The sequence below is a fragment of the Neurospora tetraspora genome (assembly GCF_033439725.1).
Source record: "Neurospora tetraspora strain CBS 560.94 chromosome Unknown B0H65scaffold_3, whole genome shotgun sequence".
Lineage (NCBI taxonomy): Eukaryota > Fungi > Ascomycota > Sordariomycetes > Sordariales > Sordariaceae > Neurospora > Neurospora tetraspora.
In genome coordinates this window covers 2277876-2301996 of record NW_026944385.1, presented here as the reverse complement: position 1 = coordinate 2301996, position 24121 = coordinate 2277876, and the positions used below count along the sequence as shown (strand labels likewise).

Here is a 24121-nt window from a genome sequence, read left to right as displayed (position 1 = left end):
CTAATATTAGCCGTATATATATTTAAATTAATTATGATAATAATAAATAATATTAAAGTTAATAGAGACCGTAGGAAGAGGACGAAAAAAACCACTAGGACTAAAAATAAATATAAAAATAAAAATAAGAATAGAAATAAAAAGAAAAGAGGGAATGAATAAGTAAAGATATAATACCTAAAGGCACTAACGCTATATTATCAACTCTAAAATTTCCAAACTCTCTAATCGCTCTATATATACCATCGCTTCAATTAACGTATTAATACCGTTCGCCAACAAAACGCCGCTATGCAAATAGGAACGTAAGCGGTTAACCTATTATAAAACGCGTAAATATTCTAATTATTCGTAAGACAAATTAAACTCTTTAATATAAAAATAGTCGTAAAACGTACGAACAATCTTAGTAGTACTTTACTATATACGCTTAAAATTAACAAGGGTAGAACGTTCGATAATTTAAATCTTACCACTATACTCCTTCTTTAAAAAAGCATATAAATCTTTCGAAATAGAAATATTATAAATAAAGTCGTAATCAATTTTCTTTTTAAAAATTATAATATACTTAATTTATACGTTTTTAAAATTACTTTCAATATAATTAACGATAAAAGAAAAAGGTATCCGGGGGTATTTGAAATAATAATTATCAATATCGAAAATAAAACTACGTAATTAAGAGGAACTCTCGCTAATAAATTTAAAAATATTAAACTTAGCATAATATTTAAATAAAATAATAAATTACATTAACTAAATAAATATAAAAATAATAAGCGCTGCAACCTAGGGAACAATAATAGGAATAGAGAAGGTCAAAAAGCGCACCTAATTATAAAAAAAATAATCCTAATAACAGAATCCGAAAGGAATAGGAGGGTAATTACCGAATTAATCTTATTCTAATAAGTCCACTAAATTATTCCAATTGTAAAAAAAATATATAAGATAAGAAGTAAATTAAAAATAATTTAATAACTATTATATAGGATTTAAAGAATCTTTACTTCTATATTATAGTATCGTTCTCTAAATAATAGAAAAGATTATACAAAACGTACAAAGGGGCAAAGGAGCGGTCATTATCCTAATTATCGTTATTTATTTCTTCGATAATTAGCTAATGATATTAGGACGAAAGAAGAAGCTATTATTAAAAATTATTATCAGTTATAATAAGAGGGGTAATAAGCAACTCTTACGTGCCAGATGTAGAGGGAGGGGTTTCTTCGACAATTTAAAAAATAAATCGTCCGCTATATATTTATATCTTATCAGTAACGATTTAACTCCCGTAGAAAGAACTATTAACGTATTAGAATTATAGAGGAAAGTAGGTTAAAGTGCCTATAAATAGCGTAAATACGTAGGGGACGTTAAAATAGGGGGAGGATTAAAAATATATTAATAATGAACTCCAACAACTTTTGAAGCGAATTCGACCGGCTATTTATATCGTTATAAACTCTATCCTATAGTAACTAAGTCTACGACAGCTCCGAACCGTTCCAATACTATACTACAGCGCTTATACTATACGGACATTGGTGCTCTTTGGTGCTAGCATGGGTCCAACGCCTAATAGGTCCTTAGCGACCTAACAATATTTTAAGAGGTATAAAGTTTTTATTATAGTTAGGAAGGGTAGCCTTCCCTATAATTTTATAGAATTTATCCTCCTCATTTCAAAATTAGTTAAGAAAGCGCTAAGGTCCCATTCTATTGGTTAAGTAGCCTTCTATACCTTTATTTTTAGTACATAATATAAATAAATAGGACTCTAAATACGAATTATAAACCTACGGCAGTCGTTATTAATAATGGCCTCGTCCTAGCCTTCCTTTTGTTTAAGTATTGAATTGTATTTTAGGTAGTCTATAGTAATACCGACGAGACTATTAGTATTAGGAACGCTATCCTTATTAAGTTTAAATATAATTTTATTTTAGCCTTTAATTTTCGTAGTAGTTACTACTTAAAATTAGGATTTTCTTCGAGGGCGACCTTTTTAATAAAGGTAAAGTTAGCTCGCTAAATTTCTTTTAGTCCTTCCTCTATATTAACCACCCTTCTTATTACAATTTTAATATTAAATACTTCTTTCGTATAGGCGCTATTACTAATAAAGATATATTTACGAAGGTTCTACTTTTTAGCTTCTATTTTAATACGGCGCTTTTAATTCTCTTACTAATTAAATACTAGCTTTTATATATTAATAGAAACCTTTAGGGTAACTTTCACACTGCTATCCTACGTTTTAAACAGTAAATTAGTTTTTTTAATCCGTCCCTATATAGTCAGTGAATCGAAGGTACGAAGGACCTTATATAGTAAAATGGTTTTAAAATGTTTAGGGAATAAGGGTTTTTATTATACTTTTGTAGCTTTATAAAGTTTATTAAGAGGGACGTCAGGTTTAAAAGGCTAAAGATTAGTCTTTTCCTATTCCTTATAAATATTACTTCGAATAAAACTTGCTTCCTTAACTTTCTTCCAATTATTTAAGAAGACTATACAGTTAATATTAATAGCCCCGCTAGTAATCTCGTCTATTAGAGCCTTCTAATAAGCCTTCTTAATTACTTAATAAACCCCTACATTAAATAGTTAAAATATATAATTAGTATATAAGGGTAGAGTATAAGGTATAATATCGAAGGCTTTATAGTACTATAGAATATACAAGTCCTTATAAATTTTAAATCCGTTTATAAATAATACCCTATATACATTTGGCTTTATTAAGAAGTTTAACGCTATATTATCGCTACTTTTAGAAGGCTCTAGGTTTTTAAAAGGAGGTAGGTAGTTAGGTAATAAATTAAACTAATCCTCTATAATCTTATTAAATAAGGGATATAATTTAAAAGAGTATTAATAAAGTGCTTAATCTATTATAATACTTAGTATATATTATTATATCCAATCGATATATTTATAATAATTACGTTTAAATTTACTTTGTAATTAGCTTATATATTGCTTTATACCTATAGTTAAATTAATTTGAGGGAGATTAAATTTAATTATAGACAACGAAGTTAGAGCTTTACTATAATCTATACTTTAAATATTAGGAAGGAAGGAATACTCTTAGTCGCGGCCGATATAGTATCGATAGTAATTAAACTTTCTTTATTACTAGGATTAAATATAATACGCCTTATACGGGCTCTATTTTTTATAAATAATACCCATTATCATAATAACTAGTATAAAGTTATTTAATAAAGTAATATAGGGGGATATAATAAGGCAATATAATCCTATACCTTTATAATTCCCTTAAGTTTCCCTATTTAAAAAGGAGATTTGTCTATATTTTAAACGTTCTCCTCTTTAATATTAAAACTATTATAAATAATTTTTACCTCCTTGAACTATTTTTAAGCGAGTTTAATTAAGCTTCAACGCTTATCCTTTTTATATCTTTAAAGCTAGCCGCTTTAAATTCAAACTTAAGGTATTTTTTTTGCTACTTAATAGGCTAATTCCTATAGAAGTTCATTAAAGGGGGGTATAACTGTTAAATACGTAATTAGTTCGCTAATTTAACGAAGGAGGTATTATTTAAAGGGAAGTGGCTACGGTTAGCGATCCAGATTACAATATTAAGAGTTTTGTCCTCGTTTACAATTAAAGCTAGCAGTCGATAAGTTTCTATATTGGTCGGTAGAGCCTTACTTACCCTCCCTAATAAGTATTATATATTTTTTAATAATAGCCTTATTAACGTTAAATAGCTCCTTTATATTCTTATACGTAACCTTCCCTTTATTTCTAGTTTTAGTATTAGCCTTAAATCGTAAGGCAGTGGATCGGGTCATAGTTACGGTCTAACCTATAATAAAATACTGAGCGGCCTTCTTTATATGGGATGTAACGTCGGGGTTAAATATAGGTATGATGAAAGTATATGCAAAAGATGAGTACGACGAAACGAGTAGAATAAAGTTATTCACAGTACGATACAATAAAGATTGGTGATGTTCTGGTTGAATGCAGTTTCTATACCGTTATAGAGCTTGTACGTTATAGGTAAAAAATCCGACTCTCAGAGGGACGAGGAGAGTCGGTTGGCTGGCTGTAAGCGGGCCCCCAAAGGGAGGCCCCACATGGCCCCCAGAGGGTGGCCAGTGCGTGCACCTAACCGACGAGTAGGCGAATGTTCAAGATGCAAAGATCCGGATGGATGGCCTGACTGAACCCCCCAAGGACTCACTCTTGAAAGACGAATCACCCTAGAGGGTCACAGCCCGACGTAACTGTCCTCCGCGATGGTGTCTGAATTCTCGGTCCCTTGAATTACCGGGGAATTGGGTCCCCTGTTCAGTTTCGTCCCAGCCCAAGAAGAATTCGGCGTCTTGGTTATCGTGGAGAACCTTGCCGCATTTCAAACAAGACTCTGGGGAATGGATAGGCGCCCGGCTACCACCTTGTACCCGATCCGAAGGCAGTGCTGTACATGAATCGTATCCTGAAACATATGTTCATCAAACCAAGCAGATCTTCATCGTGAATTCAGGATATTTCTGGACACGCAAGTACAAATACTCAGCAACTGCAATCAGTTGATCTGACCTTAAATATTGTCTTGCTCATCGCCCTCGTTCTGATATCCGCCCCGTTCGCTTCGATCTCTTAGTCCCGTTTCAATCAGTCTCTTCAGCCATCGTCGCTGGCCGACTTTTACAATCTCTCCAACTTTCATTCGCCCAACACTCGTTTATTCCTAGCCCGTCAACGTCAGAATTATTCTCACCATGAAGCTCATCACCGGTGTCGTGCTCGCCCTCGTCTCTGTGGCTATGGCTTATCCCACGGCCGTCAACAACAATGGTGAGTAAGCCAAGCTGATGGAAGAAGCCGCTTGGAACTTTGGCATCAATGTATTCATTATTCACGACACTGACATCAGCGGCAGCTCAAGTTGTGAGACGTCAGGACCTTCAGCATCAAGTTGATCCCAGTGTACCTGCCATGTCAGATGCGAGCGGCAACGTCGTACCATTCAACAGCACTTCGGTTTATGAAGCTGCCACTGCCAACGGGCAATGAGGCCAAGGAACGAAAAGGGAATGAACGATACATATGCAGCCCGATGTTCACGGGGCAGGGCTATTGGGGGGATGACAGAAGCGCCATGGCGTGCCCGAGATCGTAAGGGAGAGGCTGTAATGAGGATATTCAACCACCGCAGGACGGAATTGAGGATGACCTAGGAGATTGGTCTCGTTCGGCGTTTCGCTGTGAGGCTGGCGTCCCTTGCGGGCTCCGAGATTTGGTAGACATCATTATCTGCCTGTCAGAGGGACTCTGGCCGATGCCATGATCGAGAAGGCCGGTGATGACGCACTGTCCCGGTCAATGCAGGGCGATTGAGTTTTTAAAAGGTTGATAAATGAGTGATAAGCTGTTTACCGCGCTTCTGGGGTTTGAAGTGCTGGTCTGCGGAGAGTTTCTTGAACAGAGTCGGTGCCAGACCAAATTCGGTGTTTGGAGAAAGTGACAAATGACCAATTTCTCTCCAGAAAATATGACTTTTTGGCAGGCCTTTTCTAGTATTCTTTGTAGTCTAAGTGGATCTCACAGGCTGGAGCTTCCCTCCTTGAGGCGCAGCCGGCAGGCAGCGGTCTTTTTCGATCCGGTCATTGGTCAGTCTGGGCCAAGTCTCGCGCTTGGTCTTATTTTTGGATCTCTCTCCCTTCCTTTTCCGCTTCCTGCGCTTGTAATCACCATCCTCCAATCCCGTATGTCCGACAACTCCTACTCAACACAGGCATGCCACGATGTCGGAGACGTGGAGTGACAGGAGCTTTATCTCGTCGCCAAATGGGTAAGGATCGCGACAAGCGCTGGAGGCTGCGCTGTTGGTTCCCAGAGCGCCCCGTTGTGACCGTGTCGTCCACCAAATCGATAGATCGTCAGCCCTGCGCCTAACACTCACTAGCTCATGGTATTAGCCCACTTGGGCATGCATGCACTTTCACAAACCCAATCAGGAAGAGGTGGCTTCCATCGATCTTCCTGTTCCTTGCTTTGCCATGGAGCGGCCGCGAGACAGCCACCGCCTAAATCTAGGTACACTACAGCCCAGCCAACGCTTCCCGAGACAACGAAACCAGAGACAAACGGGCGCTTGTCCCCATGAGCCAGTGGACCTCTGCGTTTCCCTTCTGAGTTTTCCTACAGGAATCCACTTCTCAGCCCTTCTCGTTGGGTTGCCGAGCGCTGAGGTGTGAAAGGCTACGGATAAAATGCCGAAGCGTTCTCCATCCGACAAATATCTTTCCTCCGCTTCTACTGGCGGATCCGGAAAGGGCAAGCCTTTGCTGTTAACATACGTTCGCCGATCTCATTCTATCTTACCGACCTTCACTGCCACGCTGGGAATAGTTGCCGGGGACTTGGGAGCGGGGTGACCAGCATCAATGGGAAAGGATACGCGATTCACGCTCAGGAGGAACGACGCTCAATGACCTCGACCAACAGGCGCCTTCTTCACTCACAACTACACCCGTTTATATATTGCGGCACCTCACATGCAATAATCGACAATATTTCAGCATGACTGTGAATCTGGATCAGGTGCTCTTCGCACGCGCTGAATGGCGCTTTCGCTTCCTCGCTCCATGTTGGATGATACAAGTTGGGATTCTTCTGAGCCTGGTTGGCCTATTCTCCTACCGGCTTTTCGTGACCTCTCAGACTTTTGACGACGAGATATCGCATGGCCAGGATCCTATAGTTCAAATAGTGTATGTCAGGACAATGGCTCCCCACACTCTACCAAACGATGCACTAACAAGGAGGCGTTTCATCAGTTGGGAATCCACCCAAGTTGGTTTCTCATTCATCTCCGCAACTCTTACTGTTGCTGAAGTATGGAAGGCGAGGTCTGAGACCTTGACTCCCTTCTTCATGCTGTGCACAAATCTCATAAAATCCACACTCGCTAGTGGCATGCTGGGCTTAGATGCTACCGTCTATGTCCAATATTCGAACCACCACTACTCTGTAGTTGGCTTGGCTTTGGATTGTATCCTCCTGTAAGGAAAAAAAACTGCTCTCAGCATGATAATTGCCAGGCTGACGTTTGATACAGTGGCATAACACTTATAATGCTCTTCTACGCTTTCTACACATATCGTCGCCTCCTAAAGTTTGAAGCCTATGATCTAGCCTATAACAAATCAGGAGGCTGCAGCTACAGCAACGGCCATGGGCAGGATCTAGGCTATACCGTCAAAATATTCGGCGGAAAGGAGAACCGAGAGCCGTCGCCAACACCCGAAGCCTTGAAGTCTCGGATTGATCAGGCAATCGGCGCCGAGTTCGGGTGGGGAAGCCGTCCGTCGGGAAGCGTCACGGAGCGCTCTGGCATAGTGGTCGCGTCCGGATCGGTTCAAAGCGGCGTGCCCACCCGACCGGCAGAGTTACACAGGGCACGGAGCTGGGTGACCGAGACTGGCGTGGCTGGCCCGAATACGTCCGCGGAACGCGTTGATGCGAACGGGAGGAATACTGACGACGATTACCATGATTATTATGAACTAGCTCATGCACGCAGTCTCAGCATTCCTACATTGGTAGTAACTCCTCATGGTGAGGATGGCGATAGCGAAGCGTTGTTGACGGGGCAATGGCGAGGCGCGGATGGAAGTAGATAAATGGCACAGGTATCTGTGTGACATATGAAGCATTGCGGCGCGGCGCTTGGTGTACCGGTGGCTAACGGCAGTGGTTGGTTCTATGCTTTTTGTTTAATACCCCTATCTGTTAATGAAACTGCCCGCATATTTACTGTTGTTCAGTTTGATCACCGGGACAATCAACGCGGGCGATGTTGCAACGGTAGGTTTATACCAACCATCTTCATTTCAAGGATAACTTGCCGAAAATAGGAAGTGTAAAAATTATCTGCTTGCCTCGTTATGCCTTCATTTTGGTGTTTTGAGCAAGAATATCTTTTGTCTGATGCGGGATGGCCATTCATGCCGTGCCTCACTACTTAACCCTAACCCGTAAGGTAGCATCTGTATTGCAACGCACCAACCACGAAGGTTCACGAACTCGAGCAGTGGCCTGAAAATGCGAAGCAGCCTTCGTCTTCCATTTTTATACATGGCCTTTTTCCTACCTGCCAGCCAACAAGCAACTCGAAATGGATTTATCTCGTGCAAAAACCAACATTCATCTGCGCCCACACACGGGAGGAAAGCACAGCAACCTAGACGGAACGGCACTGATCAGCAGCTTCGCATATGGGTACCTGCTTCCAACATCTGAAGCTTGCTCCCAACTCCCTCCAACATCCACATAAACAACTGTCGAATATAGGGGGTCCAGAGCTGCCACTACTCCGTCACAAATGAAAACATTGCCAGCTGTGCAACGCACCTTGACGCCATCACGAACCGAATTCCCTATCAGATGGCGCCATGAGAACGTCAAGTGGGGAGGCTTAGTGGCCTGGTGGATCAGCCCTACAGCACGGCTGATGCGTCTTTTCTTGGCCGGACGTCAACTCCGACCAACCGTCAAAAGGTCCAGGGCAGTGAAAGGAGGGCATCTGACGTCCCAACGGGAATAATCTGTAACTTGGGGGACAAGCCCAACTCAGCCTTGGTCAGATCCATTTCTTAAGTACCCTACCGACGCCAGTCAGGCTTGCTAGGATGGAGTCGACTCGGAGTTGGTGTAACCATAAAAGGCTGCGTGCGCTAGCTCAACATAATTCCCTTCTTATAAGGTGGCCTTTAGTCTTTTTCACTGACGATGCCCACTCTTCTCGTCACATCTGGCTTCACCATCGTGGCCGTGTTTGCCTCACTCGCATTCATGGCTTCCAAATGGCGAAAGGCGGAGACGCCTAGCTCCAACAACACAAAGTTCTTTGGCTCTCAGATCGGAGAGCAGTCGGTCATCAACTACAGCTACACGGATCGACCGTTGAAGTTGATGGCCTTTGATATCTACTATTTCTTCAAGTTCATCTGGGCTCTTCCCTACGTCTTGATCCCCCTGTCACCATCGGATTCTGGAGACTTGGACGAGCTATCTATCACGCGGGGAAACCTATTCTGTGTTGGTCTCCACGCAGTACTCGTTGTGTTGCAGCTTGGGTTTATAGCGACCCTCCCAACACTTGTTTTGTTCCCCGTCTGGACCGCTGCCTTGGCTATCGGGTTGTTTATGCTCGTCAATTATGGGCTTTGCACTCTGCTCAATGGGAAGGAGGTCGAATACCATTCCGACCCAAAATACGCACCGGCGCTTCCTGAGCATGCCCATGAACAGTGGATCTTCATCAACGGTGTGGCAGTAGGGTAAGTCACTGGCTGAAACTTGGTCTTACGAAACCCCGGTTCCTGAAGGAGCTGAGCTGACAAGACGGTAGAGAGCACTGGATGCAGAGTAACCTTAACCGACTAGCCATCACGTTCAAGCGCCCCATCCTCGGGATACACAACAAAACGTGAGTCCAATGCCCTCGGAGACCATTCGTGTCACTCTAAGCTCACCGATCCAGTGCCGGTATCCTATTCGATGTCATCGAATGTCTTGTCCAACGCAACCTTGGCTACGCCACAGCAGACGTGCGAATCTGCTACCGGATCATCAAGGAGAAGCTCTACAACCCGCAGTACTCCAAGGTCATCTTCATCCTGCATTCCCAAGGTGCCATCGAGGGAGGCATGATCATTGATTGGCTTCTCCAAGAACTTCCCCAAAACCTGCTGGCAAAGCTCGAAGTCTACACGTTTGGAAACGCCGCCAACCACTTCAACAACCCGCATCGAAACATTCAGTCCCAACACAACGCCATCAGCAACCCTCTGGCGGCATCCACCGACTCCACCAACACGACAGCGGGAAGTGGGAACACCGAGCAAGCCCAGGCAACCCTGTCCGACAACCAACCTCTGACCGAAACATCCCCACAGCAGCGGAGGACCACAACCACGGGTACCACTCCCGCGGCTACTGCAACCACGGCCGCAACAGACACTCGCACAACCGAGGGCGAACAGGTAGAACCCAGCATCCCCTCCCTCACCTCCGAAACCAGCGCCATCACCCCCTCAGCCGTCTCCGGCCGCGCCATCGGCCACATCGAGCACTACGCGCACACGACCGACTTCGTCGCTCTCTGGGGGATCCTGCACTTCGCCACCTCCATCCCGGGGCAACGCACCATGCCGCGCTTCATCGGCCGCGTCTTCGCCCGCACCACCGTCCGCGGCGGCCACCAGCTGTGCCAGCATTACCTGGATGGCATGTTCCCTCTCGAAAAAGACGCGAAGACGGGCGCCTTTTTGGGATGCGCGGAGACGGGGAACGAGTTCATGGAGAGCGAGATCACGGTTGGCGAGGCGGGGAGCGAGATGACGGCTGCTAAGGAGGCGATGGAGATTAGTTGGCTTGCTAATGGGATTGCGAACGGCATCGTTAGCGGCGGCGGTGAGGGGAATGGTGATGAGGCCGCCGTGGGAGGGATTGCGGTCTACGGTGGTCATAGTCCGGTGGAACGAAGAGGGCGGGTGAGGACGAGGCGCGAGAGCATGCCGGCTAAGGTGAAGGTGAAGGATCTGAGTAGGTTGTGGCAGTATCGGAATGGGAGGAGCCCGAATGATAAGCCGCCGATGAGGACTGCGACGGTTTAGGTCGCTGTGGTGAAAGCATCTTGGGCCGTGCCCCAGCAGTGGTTGTCAAGTGGAAGACCGTGCTGGGTGGCAGGGGCAGTAGAGGGAAGGAAGTGACGGACCAAGTGAAGGCGGAAGGAGCGAGCCCCACCAAGTTCCGACACACCGGCACAGGCCGCATCTTCCGGCGGCAGGACCTTCACTGTTTTGGGACCATATAAGCCCCAAGTTCAGACCTTCCAACAACCCCCAGTAGCCGACGTGGTAGGTGTGCTGGTAACCAGAAAATACGTGGTGTTTTCGTAGGTAGGCAGCTGGTCTCGAGTTCAACTCCAGGCTTGGGCCGCTGAGCTTTTTGCTTTTTCCTTTGGTTCTTTCTAAGTCGGCTTTCGTTTTCTCTACTTTGAGCACCGTTTATCGCTATCATCTTTTTGCTCCAGACGCCTATTCAACGGAGCAACGGTGGTGGAATCGTTCTATATGGTGACGGTTGGCGACTTGGCCGGGGGTCAAAAGATGTGGGGGAGGTGTAAGTTTCTGTTAATTCATAAACTTTTTCCGCTGATGTTGTAAAGTTCTTGGTGATGATCTTCAGCACTGCCCTGATAATGGCGTATACCAGGGTTAGGGTCTAGCCTAACACAGCCCCTGGGGGCAGTCATGCTAACTGAGCCCCACCACTGCCTCCCTTTGGGCATTTAGCTCGGTTTTCTCAATTTCACCACCCAATCAGATGAAGCAATAATTCATCTTGGCATCTTAAACACACCCAAGCTCCAAGGTGCTTCGCTGTGATAAGATAACGAAACTTTTTATTTGGATTCTAGTAACTTCATCCAGCAACCATCATCGCCTCGCCCACCCACGGTTCACCTCACGCCTCTTTGCACCACTCTACACCACCGATCGACCGAGCAATCGAGCGACCGGCAACATGGGCAAGAACAGAAAGTCGAAACGCCAATTGGTGCGCGACGAGAAGCGCGCCAAGAAGAGAGATAGAGAAATCGAACACGAAGAAGAGAGAGACATCAAGAAGCAACGCCGCGAGGAAGCCCAGAAAGAGGCCCTCGCTCCCGCCGCCGCCGAATATGTTCCTCCTCCCCTAGACGGTACCTACGACGAGAATGCGTTTCCCGGGGCTCCCGAGGGCCGTCGCGGCCCCAACACCAACTTCGAGCGCGAGTTCTTCGGCATGCTCGAGGAACAGGAGCAGGAGTACTTCCGCCACGCCGACGAACTGCTCGAACTGAACGACTTCCCCTCAACCGAGGAGCGCGACATCTTTCTGCAGAACGTTTACAAGGAGATGCGCGGCAAGGAACTCAAGCTGGCCAGCAGTCAGTCTTGCTCGCGCCTTATGGAACGCCTGATCCTGCTGTCAAACACCCGTCAGAAGAAGAGCTTGTTCGACGCGTTCGGCGGCCATTTCATCTCGCTCGTCACCCATCGTTTTGCCAGTCATTGTTGCGAAAAGCTTTTCTTGCAATCGGCGCCTGTCGTCACCCAGGAGCTGAGCGGCGAGTACGAGCAGGAGCCCCTGCCGGAGGGCGAGGAGGAGACGGAGGCCATGAAGTCGTCAATGGAGGATCTCTTCCTGCTGACGCTGGACGAGTTGGAGGAACATCTAGGATTTTTGCTCAGCGATAGGTTCGGCTCGCACGCTATGCGCGCGCTGCTGGTTATCCTGTCCGGAAGGTCGCTGGATCAGGCCGGCACAAAGAGTCTGTTGCAGAGCAGGAAGAAGGAGTACATCACGGTGGAGGGCGCGGCGGCAAATGCGAGCGAGTTGAGCTCCCAAATTAGAGCGGTTCCGTCGTCCTTTACGATGGCGATCAAGAAGATCATCGATGACTCCACAGCGACAATGGATGCTACTGCATTGAGGGTGCTGGCGAAGCATCCTACCGGTAACCCGGCGCTGCAATTGCTGTTGGAGTTGGAGTTGACAATGTTTGTAAAGGGCAAGGAGAAGGGAGACAAGAAGCAGAAGAAGAAAGATGATGAGGCGGAGGAAAAGAAGGAGGAGACACAGTCCGAAGTTACGCTCTTGGGCATGCTTGTCCCCGACGCGCCCGCCGCATTCGCCGATAACACCACCCAAGCCGCCGAGTTCGTCAACTCCATGATCTACGACCCGATCGGTTCGCGACTTCTCGAGACACTCATCACCCACTGCCCCGGTAAGATTTTCAAGGGTCTCCAGCAACACATCTTTGGTCCTCGTATCCAGAGTCTGCTTCGCAACGATATCGCCTGCTACCCCGCCATCAGGGTTCTCAACCGTCTGAGCAGAGAAGATCTTGCCGACGCCGTTGAGAAGTCCTTGCCTGAGATGGCAAGCTTCGTCGACAAGGGACGCTTCAACGTTATCAAGACCCTTTTCGAGCGCTGCAACGTCCGTAATGGCACTGATGAGATCAACTCCCTTCTTAAGGCTCTTACATCTGCTTACGGTAACGACTGGAAGAATCTCGTGCCCAAGCTTTGCATGCTCGACGAGGAGGTCAGCGAGGAGGAGCAAAAGCCAGAGTCGACCGAGGAAGTAGGAGAGGAAGGAGCGGAGGGAAAGAAGGAGGAAAAGAAAGAGAAGACGCAGCCCAAGTTCCAGACCCAAGAAGCCAAGAACAAGGCCTTCATGCTCAACCACGGCTCCCAACTCGTCGCCGCCTTGCTAGCCATTCCCGGCCAACCTTCAAAGGCCATTCAATCGTCACTTGCTGCCCTTAAGCCGGCACAGGTCATGAAGATGGCCACTACCTCGCACAACACCTCCTCGATCCTCGTCAAGGCTCTTCAGACACCCGCCACAACCCCGACCTTCCACAAGGTCCTCGTGTCGTCCCTTCTTCCGCACGTATACGAGCTCGCCACCTCGCAGCGCGGTTCTGCCGTCCTCAACGAAATCATCACTCTGCCATCCAAGCCGGCCGAGCCCAACGCGCCTGCGGTCCCCTTCCACATGAAGGAGAACATCATCTCGCAGCTTGCGCAATACGAGCGGGATCTCAGAGAGACGTGGTTGGGACGCAACGTCTGGCGGACGTGGAAGGGCGACATGTGGAGCCACAGACGCCATGACTGGGTCAGGTGGGCGAAGGAGACGGATCCGGAGACAGCGAGAGTAGCGGCGGCACCCAAGAAGAGGGAGGAGAAGGAAAAGGAGGAGGCTGAGAAGAAGCCGAAGGGATATCTGGGGAAGAACTTTGATCCCAAGAAGGCCAAGGGGTTTGCAGGGAAGAAGTTTGAAAAGAAGGAGGTGGCGGCATGAAGGAGGAGTGAACGAACGGGGGGGGGCGCTTGGTAAGAGGATCCCTTGTGAATGAAGAGGATGTTGAGAGTCGATTGATATGATACCCTATGGGATGATTAGAGAATGGTTTTAAAAGATTGTTGTGTACAATTTAGTCTACTTTCACTTTTCCCACACCCATCTTCGCAGAGATGGAAGCGGCGTTGGCTAACTAGAGTTGAGTTACATAAGTCAAATAGCGATCAGGTTAAGATAAGATTTATATATATCCAAAAACGAAAAGCAGGTCTATAATGCAGAGGGTATCCTACAGCGCCAGGCCAAAGACATCTAACTAAGCCACCGTGACCATCAAGATTGCGAACCCAGAGCCTGCTGCTGCCGCTCCCTAGCCTTGAGTCCCGCTCCAACAACAGTCGGATCATGCGGGCCCTCAAACTCGTCACAAGTACACTGCAGACCATGACCCGTGAAATAATCATCCCCATAATAAATACAAAGCTGGTCGCCCGACTTCAACGTCTTGTTCGCAAAGAAGGCAATCACCCTGACCTTGCCAATCTGCATGATCGCCTCGCCCACATTCGGATCGCAGCTCGAGTTCATGAACCTTGTCCAGTTCCCCATCTTGCCCGCGTCAACAATCGGCCTGTCGGTATCCCACTCCAGCCCGACCTGCGGCTCATAAAGGTACATATTGTTCTTGCTCGGCCCAGGCACGATCTCGCCGACGTAATGACCCAGGTACGACCCCTTGGGGATCTCATACCGCCCGTTCGTCTTGACGAACACGCCGTACCCCTTGTCGGCCGTGCCGGTGTGCCGGATCTCGAGCCACTTCTTGAAGAAAGTCTTCATCCCGGTGGTGCCACCACCGCTATGAATCTCATCATAACACTGCACGCCGCAGGCGGGATCATCCGGGTTCCGCCCGCACTCGAAGCAGGTGTAGCAGTATTTGACGCCCAAAGCGTCGACGGGCTCGGCGAGCGCCGCGCGCGCGCGGTCCGTGATGCACGCGGACTCGTTCTCGGCTTCGGTTTTGGGGAGCGTGGGGAGACGCGGGCGCTGCGGACGGCCGGCGGCGTTCCACCGACGCGGGTCGGCGTAGAAGGAGTCGATTTGCTTGCAGGTTGCGCCGGGGATGGTCTCGCGGGCGGTGCGGTCGAAGTTCCAGGCTTCGAAGGGGGTCCATTTGGGGCCGTGGCCGAGACGGCCGCCCTTGGTGACCCTGTTGGTTGCGTTGGCCTTCTTTGGTGGCATTTTGGTCTTTTTTTCTTTCTTCTTTTTGTGTTTTCTGCTTCTAGGGAAAGTAGGTACTACTGAAAGGGGGTTTGCGATCTTGATATTGTTATTGGTGATGACGTCTGTTTCTTGTTTTCTTCCCTGGGTTGTGGCTGGTTGAACTGAACTGTGAACAGAGCAGCTGACATCGTGATGCTGAACAGCCCGTCCCGATCTTATAGTTTTTTTTTCTTCAAGCCTGTTCTTCTCGACTCTGTGGCTCTGTTCATCAAAGAAGCCCGAGTCCTCATGATCGCGGTTCATTGTTCTATATTTGTGACTCGTGAAAGGGCTTTTGAGCACGAAGGATAAGCCCATCCGGAACTCGGACAATGATTTTGGCAAGCCTTCTCTCTTTGTGTGAGACCGAATGTGGAGGCTTTCCATTGACGACATTCGGGTCACGGAGGACCATATACAAGTGCATTGTCGAAGACAATAAACCACTTCGAATCTCAACAAAAGCTATCAGCACGACAAAGACCACAACCGAGTGCCTTTATGATAGACGGCGTGCCCCCCTTTTCTCATCGACCTTGGAAACCGCTCTTTCACACGCTGAAAGTCCTCACTACGGCAACAACACAACACACCCAAGCCCCCATATCAGTCGTCAACCCACGGATAGCATTAACCCTCAGCCACCTCCTCAGCTCTCCCACCGATGTCTCTTTACTCTCATCCTCAACAATAGCCTGAATCTTCGGCGCCACAGCCGGAACAAAAAGAAGATGTCCCGCCGCAAGCGCGGCTCCGGCCGCGTACCAGTAGTACGAACCCCGTTGCTTGAGTAGTAAGGGGCTTTGTACGCGGAGGTTGAGTGTCGATGTCACCATGGTGACCGAGAGAAAAGCCAGGACGCTCGGTAATCCGGCCCGGAAGAAGGCGTGGAACCATTTAGGTAGATATTGGTTGCTGTCGCGCTCGAGCTCGGGAAGGGCGAAGATGCGCAGCATCCAGTGCTGGTCTCAGGCTAGAGTTAGAGATGCGGTGCTGCTAATGACGGGGGCGAGACGGAGGAGAGTGAGGGGGTCGAAGAAGACGCTGGACGCCATTTTGATATGGGGTGTTGGCGGTGGGTTTGGGTGAATGTTGTGGTGAGCTTCGCTCTTGGTGAGACTGAACCTGGAATGACAGGAAAGTTGTGAAGCAAGACCGAAAGGAGCCTGAAAGTAAGGTCGTGACTAAGTGAGGAGAACAAGAGGAGATAGGAGTGATGAAGCCATCTAAGCCGTGGTAAGCGGGGATGATCTTCTCTACCCCATGTAATGGCTGACCAACAACCTTCAAGTCCATGTTCTCGGAAACATGTCGAATGATTTAAGTGGGTCGAGGGTAAGACGAGGTCATCGTATTGCTTCGGCGCACTCCTCTGGGCATCCGACCTATTTTCCGTCCTCATTCTCATCCCACTGCCACTGAGATGCGATCTTCGCAACGTCCCGACACGGGGCACAGAAGATTTCCGGATCATTCGCAATACGCTTGAGCACATCCTCAAAAACCTCAAGCTTCTCCTCGCTAGTTTGCAAGAACGGATGAAATAGAATCGACAGGAAGCCCTCATCTTCCAACGCAAGATCAATCTTGTTCATCAAGTGTTCCTTGAACTGGGCTGGCGACATGACCGCCCTCTGCTCTCGATAGGCCGATCTTTTATCAGCGAACTTCTCCATATAGTAGAAGGCGTCTACCTCCGGCCACTCCAAGGGCAGTACGGTAATACCATTCAGGTGATCGAGCCACCTAAATTCCAAGTCTACTGGTGAGATATACTCCAAACCGCTCTCCTTTATCAGATCCCATGAAGTACGCTTTCCCAGCTCTCCTCCAGGCGGTCGGAACCCGACGTACTTGATCCCTAGCGGCTCGGCCATCTCGAAGCTCTTGTCGAGTTTATCGCGCACCTCTTCAAGAGGAAGGGAAGCCCACGGCTCATGTTGGTAGCCGTGCCATGCAACCTCGTGACCACGAGCGATGATGTCCTTGACGACGTCGGGATAGACGGCGAGGCTCCAAGACTCGATAAAGTAGGTGATTTTGATGTTGTATTTGTCGAGCAGGTCGAGCATCCGTGGTAGCTGGTCGGTAATGGATGGATGAGTGCCAATGGGTTTGTCCCAGGTTTCTTTGTAGACGTCTTGCGCTTCGCCGAGGTTGTCCATGGTGAGGCAGATGGCTGCTTTGCGGGGACCGCGCCATTGCCCGAACCGATCCATGGGGGATGGAGGTCTTGGGTCTGGAGTAGTGGAATTAATCCTCATGTTTTTGCAAAGAACCCTCCTCATGTTTGTGGAAGACCAAGGTCCTTCGTCGGTGTTGTCCTGGTAAGAAGGGAGCCCGCTGCTTTGCCCCGCTCTCGGCAGTTCCTAGGCCGGTGGCCCGCAGCACTTTGTACAATCTCACCATACCACCCACCCACTCCGCAGTTACATACAGTACATCACACTTTTATCATCAATTGGCACATTTGCACTCGAGTTCGTTAGGAAAGTATTCATTGTATTATCACTACCTCTACCTATTCGCGACTCCTGATATGGAAGTGAACCCTTCAAAGGGTGGTTCCAGGTACTTACCCGCAGAAAAATTGAAACTCAAAAACGAGATACCAGAAATCGCGGATCGAAAACACATATGACAAGGCAAAACATAGACTTTGAGGAAAAGAGGTAGAAAGATTGGAGGTACACCTATCAATAGGCATTGTACTCCTCCCTCTGCTCCTCCGCCAAATCCTTTGCCGCTCGCCATCTCTCCTTTCCCTCCTTGATCAAATGATCAAAGTATCCCTTCTCCCTGGCCTGATCGAATGACTTACCAGCATCCTTAATGGTAACTTCAACAATTCGCTTCGGCCTCCACGCGTACCTCTTCACCGCCGACGGCATCACCACTCTCGGATCAAAGTCCTTTTCGAGATGCGGTACCAGACCAGGGTATTTGTCAATAACCTGACGGATCGAGGGCTCCAACAGCGACCTGACCGAGAACATGACGATACGTGCCCAAACAATCGCGTCCTCGCCGTCCAGCGACTTGACGGATCCCGACAAACCGTGCGGGTTCTTACCCACTAGTTCCTGCCACTTGAGCGCCTTGCACTTGCCCGTCCGGCACTGCATGCTCGCGAGCAGTTCAGCAGTCCACTCGGCGAATTCATCAAACTTTCGGTTGTGGAACAAGTCCAGGACTGTATAGGTGCCGCTGCAGAGGAAGATCAGCTTGCTGACCAAACTGCCCAGCTCCTTTTTTCCCATGTCCTCCAGCTCATCAGTTGAGTATCCCGGGCCCTTTTTGACAACAAGATAGTTCACCAAAAAGGCGCCCCATCCTTTGATCACCTTATGCCATTCTTCGGGCTTGCCTAGGGCGGTCAGGTAATCGGCGGCTTCGGGCTTGGGCACCCTGCTTTCGGATTTGTCCAGGCCAAAGTTGCTGGAGGAGGTTAGTCCTTCGTCTTGGAGCACTTTGAAGAGGGGGATGAGGCCCAGCTTGTTGCACAGAGAAGGGTCGCTGGCCCCGTGGACGATCTTAAAAAGAATTTCCGATCGGCAGTCGTGGCAGATGTAGGTGGAGCGGGGACAGGTGTCGCGGAAGTGGCGGAGGATGAGGGAGAAGGTGGGGACGTTGTAGATGGAGTGGAAGAGGTTGAAGCTGTCTTCGGTGTTTATGGTGGGCATGGTGGGCGATGGTTGGGTCGGTAGGACGTTACCTTTGAAGAGTTATTTGGGTTGTCGTTTGCTGGTGATGATTTGATAACGGGTTGCTGGCTGAATGAATGGAAGTCTGGCTCAGGGGTTCCGGACCGGGGTATTTGTATCCATCTTGTCTCTTGAAACTTCAAATCTCAAGTATAAACAATCCTGTTGTTCATGTCTTCTTGTTTGGCTTTTACGTCCATTGTTCTCTTGGTAAAGTGCCGAGGACATGAACAAGGGAGGTAAAGAGAAACTGCGTAAGGCTTGGGGGGGGTTTTTTTTATCTCTTTTTTTTTCCGGCACGGCATTGATAGTGTTTTTCTTTGTTCTTTAAAGCATACTCGACATAACATGTTCAAGTTCACAAGAGCTGTTCATAAGAGCATGGCTGTGACTGGGTGTCTTCCCAATGACCCTGGAGGGGAACTGATGTTTGACTTCTACTTTGACATACCTTGGGACCACAATAATCGCGAACATATAGCTATAGCCTGGGGGGGCAGTGTTAATTACCGGTTCTTGACTTTAAAGGAAGCGGCACGTCATTCTTTTCCCTCCCCTAGGTAGTCATCTTATTTCACTTCAGGTGCACTCGGTAGACACTCGATCATATCTTCTCATTAAGAGAAACGATCAATGCAGTCTGTTCCTAACTCCGTTTTATGATAGTGCAGCAAGAGAACCCTTTGTTGAGCACATGGTTTAATCTGTTATTGAAGACCAAAGTGTCGACACAACGTCTCGGGGGTCGACTGAAGCCATTGTCAACCACCGTGACGATGGTTGTCTCCAATTATAAGGCTCAGGCTTTGGCCAAACTACCAACCAATTGAAACCAGCGCCAGTGGTTTAGTGGTAAAATCCATCGTTGCCATCGATGGGCCCCGCGTTCGATTCGCGGCTGGCGCATTTCTTTTTCCATTTTTTTGGTCATCTGCTGGCCTTTGTTCGTCCCGATTCTTCTTTTGTTTTTGTTTTTTTTCCGGGTTTTTTTGGAGATACCCGCCAACATCTTTGCAGTGTTTTTTTGCAGTGCTTCCTTCAACTTTGAAGTGGTCCTTCCTGAAATCTGAATGGGCTTGGAGCGAATGCAATCTCGTTGCGCATCAACCAGTCAGACAGTTTTGCATAGGCCATTCGTTGTTTGTACTTGTGCTGCAAAGCCACCACCAAATGAGAGAACCAAATCGAGAATTTGGAATCCCTCTTGGTGACCAACCATGTTTTCCCATTGGATTCATGGTCCTCTTTCACATGTTGCATTCCAAATATGACGTTGACAAAAAGGCCGTTCATCTTACTCGGGCCTCCGAGTCATCCACTCACTCGCCAATGCCCCTGATGCCCGACAGACGGAGGTAGGTGACAGACATACATTACCTTAACCCCCCAATGCTGTGCCCATTTGTTGCTGGAACGGCAGGCGCGACAATGTCTCAAAAGTTCAGCTCTGTCCCATCCGGCCTACCGCCGGGGGATTAATGCTGCATTTAGTCCACAAATTGTACAGTACTCATCTGTTATTAACCTCAACCTGGAAATGCAAATGCCGTTGCGAAACTATCCAAATGCTTTTGTTTGAGTGAGTTGTGTAACCAAAGCGCGGATTGCAGCCAATCTTGTGATAGTGAGACAAGCACGACAAGCCAAACGATGCAGTGAATATCCTTGCAAGCCAAACGGGCGTATTTTTTTTTTCAGGGACATCGCTTAAACGCCTTGCCAGGCACAAATGGCTTGCTACTGGTTGGGCCAAGTTGTTGGGTATGAGAGTGTGAAGAGACCTGGGAGAACGGGAAGAAAGTCAGGTAACCCATGGAGAGGACCTATCATCATCATGTCGGAATGCTCTTGGGCAGCTTGGGCTGGGAGAGATCGTTGTCTGCATGCTTGTTACCGTATACCCTGGGCTGAGCGGGCATGGCGGGTGGGTTTGGAGGAACAGGGGGCGAGAACAACAAGCAGATTTCGGACGCCTATTCGGGTAACAAACCCATTGGGAGGATTTGGAATGATATCATGGCTGTGCTCTGGTTTGTCTGCGCTTTTTGATATTGTTCTCTTTCCTCTTTCTTCCTTAATCCAAAGGTCAAGAAGGAAGGTGAAGAATCGTGTTCATTGCTGCTAAAGTCATGGACAGAACAGACGATAAGGACAGGTTACAGCAGTAGTGACCGGCCGGATCCAAGGAGTTGTTGGAGAAGCTGTGTCACACACACATCAACTGTCAACAGGGGGTTTCATATGTTCGTTCTTGTGTCGCCTTTGAAGATTTGTTGCCGATCCCGCAGCTGTCATGAGCAGCAAATGCTGTCGTGGTCGCCTGTAGCAATTTGCTGTTGTGCATAACGGGGTTTGCCTAGTCCAAACGTCATGCTTGTGTGATCATATTGCACTCGGTAAGGTTACCCGATATGTACGTGCTCCAGGCTGCTGGATCCGAACGGTGCGATGCACCACGTTTATGAGGAGATTATGGGGGTGTGATTTGAAGGAGGGTAAAACCGTGACAAAAAGAAAGGAAAAACGCTGATACAGGGGACGAGGTGGGAGGAAGCAACACACAAAGATACTGAAGGAGGCTGGAATAAGGAAAATGGGAACAGCACCGTCGTAAACTGCAACCTTTTTGTTGCCGGCTTAGCCAGGAACGGGCCCCCCCAAGTGACGCACAGAGCTCAAGCCAGGCTGTTTCGAACATGGACGATGCAACGCACTGCAGGAACATCGTCGTGTGATGAGACTTCTCCGCAGATGGTGAGCAAAAATGATGCCATCTTCATCTTTTAGCCAAATATACTAGTTGGTAGGAAAGAGCCTCCAACGACGGAGATGCATAACACCCGCCGGAGACTTGGCTGTATGACTGTGGTCTATGACAATTTTAGATTGCGGCTCCTTTCCCCAGACAAAGAGGAGCTGGGTATCCGAGTATCAGGAACTGCACGACAAATCAGGCAAAACTTGTTAGACATATACTTCGGATAATCGGAATGAGACTTTGGGTCCCCCCCCTTGGTCGTGATGGAGAATGATGTCGATCTGGCGGACATGAAAACAAGGAAATGCCAGTGATGGTCTTATTACCTGAGCTTGGCTCGATCTGTCCACTGTCCCCTTTCGCAAGCATGTTTGATATCAGCGAATTGAACAGGATGGATTCGGATGGATTCGAAGAGGACGACTGCCCTCTGGTAGGACTGTATGTACAGGAAACAGTTCCTGAGAGTGGACACTGTACCGGGCCTGCGGGCACACATCGACATCGGCGGCCACAGGGCAACCGTGGGCAGTGGGCACTTGCCCTGGCGGGATGCAGGTTGGAGTTGTGAATGGCCTGTGTGTTCGGCCGTCCCAATCAACGGCCCCACTCTCTCGTGTTACCCCTGGCCTTAGCGCATGGAGGGTGCCTCTGACCAATGAGCAGTCGAGTTCCCCTGTCTCCCTTTGAGGCCATCCCCAGCACACACACCCCTAGCACACCCCCCCACTGCGACCCGACGTCCATCTCTCACATGGCCTGAAAGTTGCCCCTCCCTGCAATGGGGGACCCGAAACACCAAGGCGATTTTCTTTCTTGAGAACCGAAGTTGAGAATAGGGTTGCTTTGACGAATGCGACAACCTCCTTTCTTTGTCTTGAGTCCTATGGGTGGGTGCAGTTGGCCTCCAATTCGCTCGTCAAGTTGAATCAATGCCCCGTTGTGGTTGTTAACACGCTTCTTTATACCTCCTCAGCAGCGACCATTTCGAGTCGGCGTCCAGTGGCGATGGAACTGCGCACGGGGGTGCCTTTGAGCCAAGTGTTTCTGGTTCCTGATTTTGAAGCCGGTAAAGGCGAATCTGCAACAGACATCCCCGTCACCTGCCCTGCTTCATCCCGCCTCCGTCTCATTGTTCAGGGACATGGAGGTAGGAGCCCGTCGCCAATTGCAATATCAGAATATGTGGTGAACCCCCCTTGGAGTTAGAAACTGGAGGTGTTGGGCGATAAGGCAGTGAACCCTTTTGAACCCTTCTCACTTTTGGATCCTTTCCTTTTCCAGTCTCCTGCTCCACCATTGACTGCATCCCATGCCTTTTGGTCCCGTCTTTATCGACAACTGCACTTGTTCTTTTGAGACGGACCGCACATTCTCTTTCGGTATTGGATTTTTCTAGCGTGCTTGTTTCGGCACTCAGCTCGAGACACAGGACATCATACCCGACGCTCTCACTTCCACCTCAACCACCTGTCCCAATTGTCGCTCCTTTGAAACCAAAGTATCTTGACGGATTTACCAGAGGTTCCTCTCTCCGGCTTTATCCTCCACTGTGTGGTGACGCGGTAATTTACCTCCACAGCTACACTACGGACGCAGGCGCCCCCGAGCAGAAGCCAAACCCAAAACATCGCCCAGGTCCCTGGCTAGACTCCACAAGACTATACCGTATATTGTTGTATTGAGCACTGCACCCACTGCAGCTGCGGTTTTTCGCTCCAAGTTCCCACCCACGCGTTTCTTCCCCCTCTTTTCCCTCTCCACAGTTTCACCTTCAACTCAACCTCCTCTTGGTCTCCTCAGACCGATCGAGGCGGTCTCTCTTTCTACCTCTACTAGCGAAAGTCAAGTCGAGCGCGGCTTGACCACAATCGCATCGCATCGCATCTTCCGCGCCCCATCACATTTGTTACGAAATCTGCCAAATTTCCTGCTGCATTCTTGTGCATTCGTGCTGCATCCCCCAGCGCGCAGTGCACGTCAAAGCAGGTCTCGCCCCCAACAAAGGCCCAACCGGAAGTTTTGCGCTGGGTCCCTCCCGCAATTCCAAGAGGAACCCGTCCCATCGCACCAAGGGAAACCCATCGGCCTACCAACGACCCAGGCCCCTAGCATCTGTCTAAGGTAGCACCTATAGACACCAACAACACCCACCGTTTCGAACCGATCCGTCTCTTTATCCAAATCACAGCAACAACCACGTCGACGCCCGCTTCCATCATTCTGCTCGAGTCGCATCGTTGCAATCACGACCGCGCGTCCAGCTACAAGCCGACCGCCTCTCGCCATCCCCCCGAGCCTCCCCCCGCCCCCCAGCGACTGTGAGGCCCAATTGCTCTCGAAACTTTGTCGACATCGATCCGTCGCGACAATCGCCTGCCCCCATCCGCTGCGTCGGCTACTTCGACATTACTCCCGAGAGGGAAATATTGTGGCGCTCGCTGGACGACCATCGCTTTCGCTCCCT

At 48.6% G+C, this 24121-nt stretch overlaps 8 protein-coding genes and 1 non-coding gene across 9 annotated transcripts; 5 read left to right on the top strand and 4 right to left on the bottom strand.

Moving 5' to 3' along the window:
- The first annotated feature begins 4438 nt into the window (after window positions 1–4438).
- B0H65DRAFT_158720 (uncharacterized protein) lies at window positions 4439–5243 on the top strand. The gene is made up of 2 exons (XM_062821202.1): window positions 4439–4848; window positions 4934–5243. Exons 1-2 carry the CDS (start codon window positions 4773–4775, stop codon window positions 5065–5067), a joined length of 210 nt encoding a protein of 69 aa, XP_062682990.1. The 5' UTR covers window positions 4439–4772; the 3' UTR covers window positions 5068–5243.
- A 1171-nt stretch (window positions 5244–6414) lies between these two features.
- Window positions 6415–7914, top strand: B0H65DRAFT_158689 (uncharacterized protein). The gene is made up of 3 exons (XM_062821201.1): window positions 6415–6767; window positions 6834–7058; window positions 7115–7914. Exons 1-3 carry the CDS (start codon window positions 6577–6579, stop codon window positions 7677–7679), a joined length of 981 nt encoding a protein of 326 aa, XP_062682989.1. The 5' UTR covers window positions 6415–6576; the 3' UTR covers window positions 7680–7914.
- A 781-nt stretch (window positions 7915–8695) lies between these two features.
- Window positions 8696–10765, top strand: B0H65DRAFT_158653 (uncharacterized protein). Its single transcript, XM_062821200.1, has 3 exons — window positions 8696–9338; window positions 9410–9487; window positions 9542–10765. The coding sequence occupies exons 1-3, from the start codon at window positions 8788–8790 to the stop codon at window positions 10674–10676; spliced, it is 1764 nt and encodes a 587-aa protein (XP_062682988.1). The 5' UTR covers window positions 8696–8787; the 3' UTR covers window positions 10677–10765.
- Window positions 10766–11494: 729 nt separating this feature from the next.
- On the top strand, window positions 11495–14195 carry B0H65DRAFT_461669 (armadillo-type protein). The gene has a single exon (XM_062826609.1). It carries the CDS (start codon window positions 11590–11592, stop codon window positions 13924–13926), a length of 2337 nt encoding a protein of 778 aa, XP_062682987.1. The 5' UTR covers window positions 11495–11589; the 3' UTR covers window positions 13927–14195.
- A 64-nt stretch (window positions 14196–14259) lies between these two features.
- On the bottom strand, window positions 14260–15171 carry B0H65DRAFT_441485 (uncharacterized protein; the record flags this gene model as incomplete). Its single annotated transcript, XM_062825529.1, has 1 exon — window positions 14260–15171. The coding sequence occupies one exon, from the start codon at window positions 15169–15171 to the stop codon at window positions 14260–14262; it is 912 nt and encodes a 303-aa protein (XP_062682986.1).
- Window positions 15172–15743: 572 nt separating this feature from the next.
- B0H65DRAFT_507885 (uncharacterized protein) lies at window positions 15744–16247 on the bottom strand (the record flags this gene model as incomplete). The annotated part of the gene is made up of 2 exons (XM_062828181.1): window positions 15744–16154; window positions 16197–16247. 2 exons carry the CDS (start codon window positions 16245–16247, stop codon window positions 15744–15746), a joined length of 462 nt encoding a protein of 153 aa, XP_062682985.1.
- A 330-nt stretch (window positions 16248–16577) lies between these two features.
- B0H65DRAFT_422285 (uncharacterized protein) lies at window positions 16578–17411 on the bottom strand (the record flags this gene model as incomplete). The annotated part of the gene is made up of 1 exon (XM_062824393.1): window positions 16578–17411. One exon carries the CDS (start codon window positions 17409–17411, stop codon window positions 16578–16580), a length of 834 nt encoding a protein of 277 aa, XP_062682984.1.
- Window positions 17412–17636: 225 nt separating this feature from the next.
- Window positions 17637–19197, bottom strand: B0H65DRAFT_461665 (uncharacterized protein). Its single transcript, XM_062826608.1, has one exon. It carries the CDS (start codon window positions 18873–18875, stop codon window positions 17889–17891), a length of 987 nt encoding a protein of 328 aa, XP_062682983.1. The 5' UTR covers window positions 18876–19197; the 3' UTR covers window positions 17637–17888.
- A 534-nt stretch (window positions 19198–19731) lies between these two features.
- B0H65DRAFT_t202 lies at window positions 19732–19802 on the top strand. The gene has a single exon. It is a non-coding gene; the product is annotated as a tRNA-Gly (tRNA).
- Window positions 19803–24121: the final 4319 nt, after the last annotated feature.